Below are 7,056 nucleotides of genomic sequence, written 5' to 3'. Positions count from 1 at the left end.
TCTGGGCGGCTCTGGGGCACTCGCGGACAAGGAATGTGTGTGCTGGGCACCGTAGCCATGTGCCCACACCCAGGTCACCTCGATCTTCCACTGAGTTACCCAGAAAAGGGCAGGTGGCCTGAGCTTTGCCTTAAGTGTTGACAGGCAGGCCCAGACCAGCCAGTCTAGGCAGATTTGGCTCCACTCTGAGGCCATGTCCTTCTGGGGCTTCGCTGTGGCCTGTGTCAGCGCTGGCCCATTCTGGCTGGCGGGAACACGCCGCTGTTCCCGGGCCCTCGGAGCTCCAAGGACCGTCCCCACCGCTGCTTTCCTGGCCCTGATGGCCTCCTCGCCTGGTGCCGATCAGTGTTCGGCTGCACGAACCGAGCCGCCCTCCGCGGACGCCCCCTCTGTTCCTCCCCTACGTTCCAGTGTCCTCAGCCTCTGATTCCAAAGCGTCACTCAGGGAGGGAGGTGGCTGGCTCTGCATCCTGCAGGACGCCGGGTGGTCACAGGACCCGCCTGGCCCGCCGACTGCTCTGGGATCCCGTGCCGTGTCCTCTGGCGTCTCGTTGTCAGCTGCATGGGGTGGGGGCACACGTCAGGTCCTCCTGACTTCCGCAGGCTGGATTGATTACACAAGAAAATGTCACAACCCAAATGCCACCTCACAGTGTCCACGGCCCTGCACTGCACTCAGCATCAGGGCAGCTAAGGGACGAGGCTCCGGGCCGGCCTCCAATTCAGCCCGCAAGTGGGAACAAATCGAGAGTAGGCGGGACGAGGACGGGGTCCTACTGCTGTCAAACGAGGGTGGCGGTTTGCCGCCCGGTGCTCACGGATCTGGGCCGCCATCCAACGTGACGCTCAGCTGAGGCCAGGCACGGTCACTCTTCTCGGCGACCGTGCTCCTTCGGAGATGCTGACACGGTGTGATGAGGACAGAGGACCGCCACCCGGGCCCGGCCCACCCTTCCCCAGAGGGCGGGACCTTCGTCGTGAACGTCAGGGACCGACAGGAGCGCGTCTCGGGGTGCGTCAGGAGCCACGAACAGAGAAAGCGCCTCCGCGCCCCGCTGACTCGAACGCCAGTTCGACGCCTGCCATCCGTCATCGTCCCCGAGCTCTGAAGCCTGACGCAGCGGGCAGGGCCCGGCTCACGGTCCCGGGCAATGGCCAATGGGCTGCGCCTGAGGCACGTGCCTTCTAGAACCCGCTCACTAAAGTGGAGCCTCCCGAGCACGAGGTGACAAGGCCGTGCTGGGTGAGGACAGCGGCTCGGGGGCGCCAGCCCGGGCGGAGCCCAAACTCTTCCCATGGGGCGACACAGGGCGGGGTGCTTACGAGAAGCAAAGGGGACCGTGACACCCCAGAAGGAAGGTGCTGGTGGTGCAGAGATGACAGAGGCACTAATTCTCAGCAACGCTGTCGACCTGCAGGCCAGTGTCACAGGCTGTGCTGTCTCGTTGCCTCTGCGACAGTTCGAGACGTGAGGCTGCTCTGGCCCTGGCCAAGGGTCATTTGTCTTGTTTTCACACCGAGGCTTGAGGAGCCCCTCGGGGACAGCAGCGCCACCCCCGTAAGCCGGCCGCGTTCACTCTGCTGCTGACAAAGGGATCAGTACCCACCTCCTGAGCAGGAAAAGGCCCCCAGCACCTCCGGGCGTGTGTCCGGGGACAGGGAGCGGCTCCTGGGGCTTTCGCGGGGGCCTCTGTGCTGCCCCCGGCCCTGCAGCTCCGCCCCAGCCCCCCAAGGGTCAGCCCCGGGCTCTCGCTCTGCCCTGCTCTCCCGAGAACTAACCTTCGCACGAAGAGGCTGAGACGCAGACACGCCAAGCTAGGGATGAGCACGCTGGCTTTCCTGTCACCGTCACAGTGACAGGGCAGACACACTCTCACAGGCACACGGCTGGCGGGCCACCGAACCAGCGGCGTGCTCTGCGACACCGCCCTGCGGGCTGCTACGGCAGGGCCGCCCGTCACCGTGTGACAGACTGCACACATCCAACGTAGCTTCTGGGCCGGTCAGGGCCCGCCGAGAGGCCCGAGGGGCGCCGGCCCCCAAGGAAACCTGTCCTCGCGGGCACGGGCATCCGACCGGCGCCGGGTCCACAAAGAAAGGGCAGCACGCTCCAGAGGACTCGACTTGTATTTAGAAAACAAACCCTTCCGATTGGCTCTCGCTCCCCACGGCCCGGGTGACGAGCGTGACGCAGCACTGTCTCGACGCCGACCGGCAGAGCGAGAACCCATGCCTCGCGGCCTCGTCCGCCAAGTCTCTAACGAGCTGTCGCCCGTCCCCAGTCCAGCGTGGCCGCCCCCTGCCATCCGGGCTCCGGCCGCCGGTCGGGGAGGACACTCCTCGTGTGCCGTGCGTACTATACATGTGCCTCGATCGTATTTTACAGATTAGCTCTTCCCAGTAAGACTTGCAACAAAAATAAAATAATTTGCTTTGTAAACTACAGTAGAAAGTTTCAAACGTCTTGTAAAAAGTATCTTCCATACAACGGAAAAAGGCTTTAGTGTCCCTTTTGGGTAAAAGACCCAACTACGGGGGCTGAGCCGCCCGGGCCTTGCTGGAGACTACAGGGCGCACTTCTCTGCTGCAGAGGCTGGGAGGCTGGGGACGTCCAACTTGCCTGTCCCCACGGACCCCCGATGCCTAAGGCTGCTCTGCCGTGGTCTGGTCCTTGGCCCCAGCGACCAGCTCAGCGAGAGCGGGAAAGCTTTTGATGTCCTGTGTCCGCAGGCCCATCTTCCGTATCTGCAAAGGCCGAGAGAACAGTTAAGCCACTGCGGTTTAAGCTTAATGTGAGAACGTGACCCTTACGAACCACGAAACGGCCGACCCCACCGTCCGCTAAACAGGACAAGGCTCCCTAAAGACCGGCAGATGCTTTTCCTTTTTAGAGCAAACGGCCTGCTCGTTTGCTTCGCTTTTCGGGGTCAGACTCAGCATTCCAGGGAGCCGGCAGGCCAGCTCACCGGGCCACTGCGTCAGAAGCCGGCGGGGTTTGGGCCCCTCTGTGGACTGGGAAGAATAAGGGAGCTCTTTTCCCATGGAGACCATTCAGAGGATTGGCCCGAGCTCTTGGTTTCCAGGCCGACAGCCTTTCTCTGGAAGCTGATTAATGGACGACGCTGGCGAGCGGCCACGGCAGACTGCTTTGTGACCGGGATGAGCACGCCGTGTTCCCACTTCGGTGTCACGGCGACGCCGCGCGCACATGCCGGGCCGGGGGGGTCGGGGTAGTCCGCCGAGTCCTTCGGTTCACGGGCGAGCGGCTGGGACGGGGCCTGGACCGAGGTGAGGACCGCCGCCTGCTGCCCTCCCTCCCTCCTTTTCTTTCGCTTATTTGTTCACCTTTTTACACAAACCGTCTTGCTTATAAAAGGACTTTTTAAATGTCTCTTGTGAAATCGAGAAACGTGGCAATGGATGTCCACTGAGATGTATCCCTAATTCACCTTAAAGTTGAAAACTTAGATTTTCGGCAACGACCTCGGGTGTAAGAGAGGGTTCTCGGTGAGCTGGAAAAGCCAGCGCCTGGTGACACGTTAGGATTCCCTTTTCCCTAGCAGAGAAGCCTCCCTCGGGATCTGCCTCCGTGCACGAGACTGAACCAGCACGCGAGCCCGTCTGAGAAGGTCCCTGCGTGCTGGGTGCTCAAGGGCGTCAGTCAGCGACTGAGGACGGGGCCTGCACGCGCCCCGCACGGGGACACGCGCCCACACCCCACCACGGAGAGCACGCACTTCACAGAGCGCTGCGGGCGCAGAGGCTGCGCCACGTTGGTCAAGGGCTGGTGCCTTCCTGGGGACTCAGCGTACGCAGCGAGCATTTCCAGAGACCCTGAGTCGGCACCGACTGTGTGCGCGGCGGGCCCCAGGCGGGGCCCGAACCACGGTCCCGGTGAGAGCCGCCGCAGTGGGCCTCACGGACGTCCGCACTGGTGGCCACACAGCGTCAGTGACACCAACGCCAAAGCTGGGTCTCGGAGGTGGGTGCCGGGCGCCCTCCTTCCTCCCCGCCTTCTACGTCCTGGGCGCACGTCCTTCACCCTCCCGTGCTCTGGGCCCTGAGCCTTCCCAGCACCCGGAACAGGCGTCCGGCCACGGCGGCCTCTCTGGGCTCATGTGAGCCACCCAGTGACCCTCAGGACTCGGCCCCAGAGCCCTGGGACTGCTGGTGGGCCCCGGTCACCTGCTCTCCCAAGTGCTCCACGTCCAAGGCCAGCTGCAGCCTGATCTTGTCATCGTCGCTCATGCCGCCGCCGGGCCCGCCGGCGTGGGCGGGGGCGGTCTTCCGGGCCTGCTTCAGCCGCTTCAGGCTCTCCTCCACCTTCCTGACGGACTGCAGGACGTCCGACACGGTCTCGTAGTACCTGGGAACAACGGTTCTGCTGAAGCCGCTGTCTGCGTGCCGCCCAGGACACTCACGGACTCGTGGACCGATACGATTTTTAAGATCAAAATCCGCTTCCAACAAAACATCAGCCATGGCAAATGTCTACTGTCTCTCAGGCTGCAAGGGCCACGCGTGGGGCTTTGACTCCAGCACTGCGCTCCCGCAGACCTTCAGAAACTCGAACATGGATTTTGTTTATAATTTTAGTCCTGGACACTGAGAGAAAAGCAGGGCCCGAGTGTCCTCCAGACATCGGAGGTGACCACGTGGCGCTCGCTCCCCGGGGCAAGGAGCAAGCGCTGACGACCGGTCCCAGGAAGAGCTCGCCTTTCTAAGAGTAAAAGCGTTTCAAAACCTTAAGTAAAACCAATTGCTTTCAAACTATTCTCAATACACTGTCCAAGTTACAAATGAGTTACATTTAGAAACGGTTTATAAGCTGATTACTTGGTATTTAAAATATACTTGCCCCCAGAAACTGGTAATACGATTCACTTTTATGTTCTAAATGAACCCACAAATGCCACTTAACTCGTAAGTAATTGATGTGATACACTACTGCAAAACTAACTAACAAAATTCAACAATGAAACTGAATGCCGTGCCTCCGACGTAACCCAGTGCCGGCGTCTGGGGAGAAGGCGGCTGAGTCAGAAGCGAAGGGCCTCGACCAGAGCGACCTGAGACCCCGGCGTTTCCCAGGGCTGTGGGTTCGGACCTGGCCCTTTGTCACCCGTAACCGCTTTCCTCGATTACGGCGATCGCCCACTGGAACCCAGGCCAGTGCTGAGGTCACGTGACATGACTGGAGCCACTGCAGGCTGCCGGGGCCAGGAGCAAAGGTCTTAAAGGAAAGCGGCCTGACCTGGTGGCCGTGGCCCAACAGTGAAGGGCAGGGGCGCCCCGTGGAGTGGGCCTGACCCCGGGGGTGCGTAAGCTGCAAGCCACCAGGACACACGCAGGCCCCGACAGGTTGACTGGAGCCTGGTAGAGCCGTGGGCGGGCGGGGAGCGGGCACAGCTCAGCCGTCCAGCGACGGCGAGGGACTGACGGCCTCTCGTTCTGACCACCGCAGCGGCACACCGCCTCTGCCAGCCTCGGCGACCTCTGGCTCAGGGCTCCCGACAGCCAGAAGTGTCCAAGTCAGGCTGCTCACCTGTGCGTGCTGGCGGAGAGCGCGTCTTCCAGCCACCGCCGGAGCGTGGCCTGCCCGAGCTGTCCCCCGTGCTCGCTCTGGAGCTGGTGCAACGGCTTCAGGGCGCTGTCCACGTAAGGGGACGCCGCCGTCGGCACCTCCTGGCACGTGGATCAGGGCACCGGGCAGAGAAAAGAGAAGAGTCGTTCAAGGTGACACGAATGAAGCACTAGCCGAGACACGGACCCAACCTCGTTCCTTCCGGAAAGGACCACGAGGGTCAGCTCCAGAAAGACACCTGGAGAACAGGACATCGGCAGAGGCGGCGGGAGGGGCCGCTGGGCCACCCCGACGGCCCTGCGCCCGGGGGCTGCCCCCGTCCCTCACAGTCACCGGTGGTGCCGTGAAACCTGGGTGGTCCGGTGTGTGGGTGGCTGTGGGGGGGGCTCTGAGCCCGCGCGTGACGCTGACGCTGCTGGTCAGCAGACGGCCGTGCGAGGAGCGAGGGCCGGGGGGGACCTGACTTTTCTCAGTTTGGTGTCTGCGCCTGCGAAGGACACCCCCCCACCGTGCATAGGAACTAGTGCGCGTGCTCACTCAGCGCGGTGCGCGGCCCACAACGCAGGCCCTGCTGGGCGCGGTGCGCTGTGAGATGGAGCAGGGCAGGCGGGAGGGACGCGCCTCGCTCGGCAGTGGGCGCGTCGGGTCGGCGGGAAAGAGGAAACGGCGACAAGGTCTCCTGCCAGAGTGGCGGTCCTACTGCGCGCCCCGGACGTTGAGGGGAAAGAGGGCGGCCAGAGGCTGACTCAGCTTCAGCTCGGCCACGAAGGGCATGCGCGTCGGAGGGCGGGTGCCACCCGGCAGGCGTGTCTGCAGGGCTGCCAGGCCGACGCTAAGACGCACGTCTCGGAGGCGGTGGCAGCTCCCGAGAGCGCGCTCAGCTGCCCACGGCCTGAGCCCAGCTCTGCAGCTGGGAGGAGGGGACCGGAGGGGAATGAAGGGAGCGCCAGCAAAAATGAAGTAAGTGCAAAGTGCGACACGGGCTTCTGGGCCACCCGCCCGCGAAGGGACACGGGGGACACAGGCTCTGAGCCATCGGCTCATCTTGGGAGCGGGCGCCGTGGGTGGTGAGGAACAGGTGAACTCTGACCCTTCCAAAGACGAGGTGCGAGGACAGAAAAGGCCCAGCACCCAGGATAGTTCGTTACCGTGGGGTCCCTGCCAGCGCCGCCTCTCCTCCAGGACAAGGAATCCAGAAAATCCCAGGCCCGCCCGCAACGCACCCGGCCGTCCACCGCCAGTGGCCCCCTCACCGGAGCGACTGCTCCGAGGGGACAGATGCCGCTCGGCCCCTCCCGTGAGCCTGCCCGCCACATCCCCTGCCCCGGGGTCCCCTCGGGACACTGACCTTATTGGTTCTTCGGTAGAGCCGCGGCACGTCCAGCGCACTCCTCAGGGAGCTGAAGCAGGACTCGCTCAGGTCCTGGACGACCCGGCTGCTCAGCGCCGGCTCGCAGGCCGCCAGGGCCCGG

General features: G+C 63.4%; 1 protein-coding gene across 1 annotated transcript in view; it reads right to left on the bottom strand.

Moving 5' to 3' along the window:
- Window positions 1-2,109: 2,109 nt before the first annotated feature.
- COG2 (component of oligomeric golgi complex 2) overlaps window positions 2,110-7,056 on the bottom strand; it is a 25,016-nt gene continuing 20,069 nt past the window's right edge. The window contains exons 15-18 of the mRNA XM_025039058.1: window positions 6,933-7,056; window positions 5,546-5,685; window positions 4,186-4,366; window positions 2,110-2,745 (exon numbers count right to left, since the gene is read on the bottom strand). Coding sequence (XP_024894826.1) covers window positions 2,644-2,745; window positions 4,186-4,366; window positions 5,546-5,685; window positions 6,933-7,056 — 547 coding nt within the window. The 3' untranslated portion in view covers window positions 2,110-2,643. The remainder of the gene's footprint in view (window positions 2,746-4,185; window positions 4,367-5,545; window positions 5,686-6,932) is intronic.

This window comes from Pteropus alecto, unplaced genomic scaffold, assembly GCF_000325575.1.
Source record: "Pteropus alecto unplaced genomic scaffold, ASM32557v1 scaffold189, whole genome shotgun sequence".
Classification (NCBI taxonomy): Eukaryota; Metazoa; Chordata; class Mammalia; order Chiroptera; family Pteropodidae; genus Pteropus; species Pteropus alecto.
The sequence above is the reverse complement of the archived record's forward strand: the minus strand, read 5'-3'. Positions and strand labels throughout refer to the sequence as shown.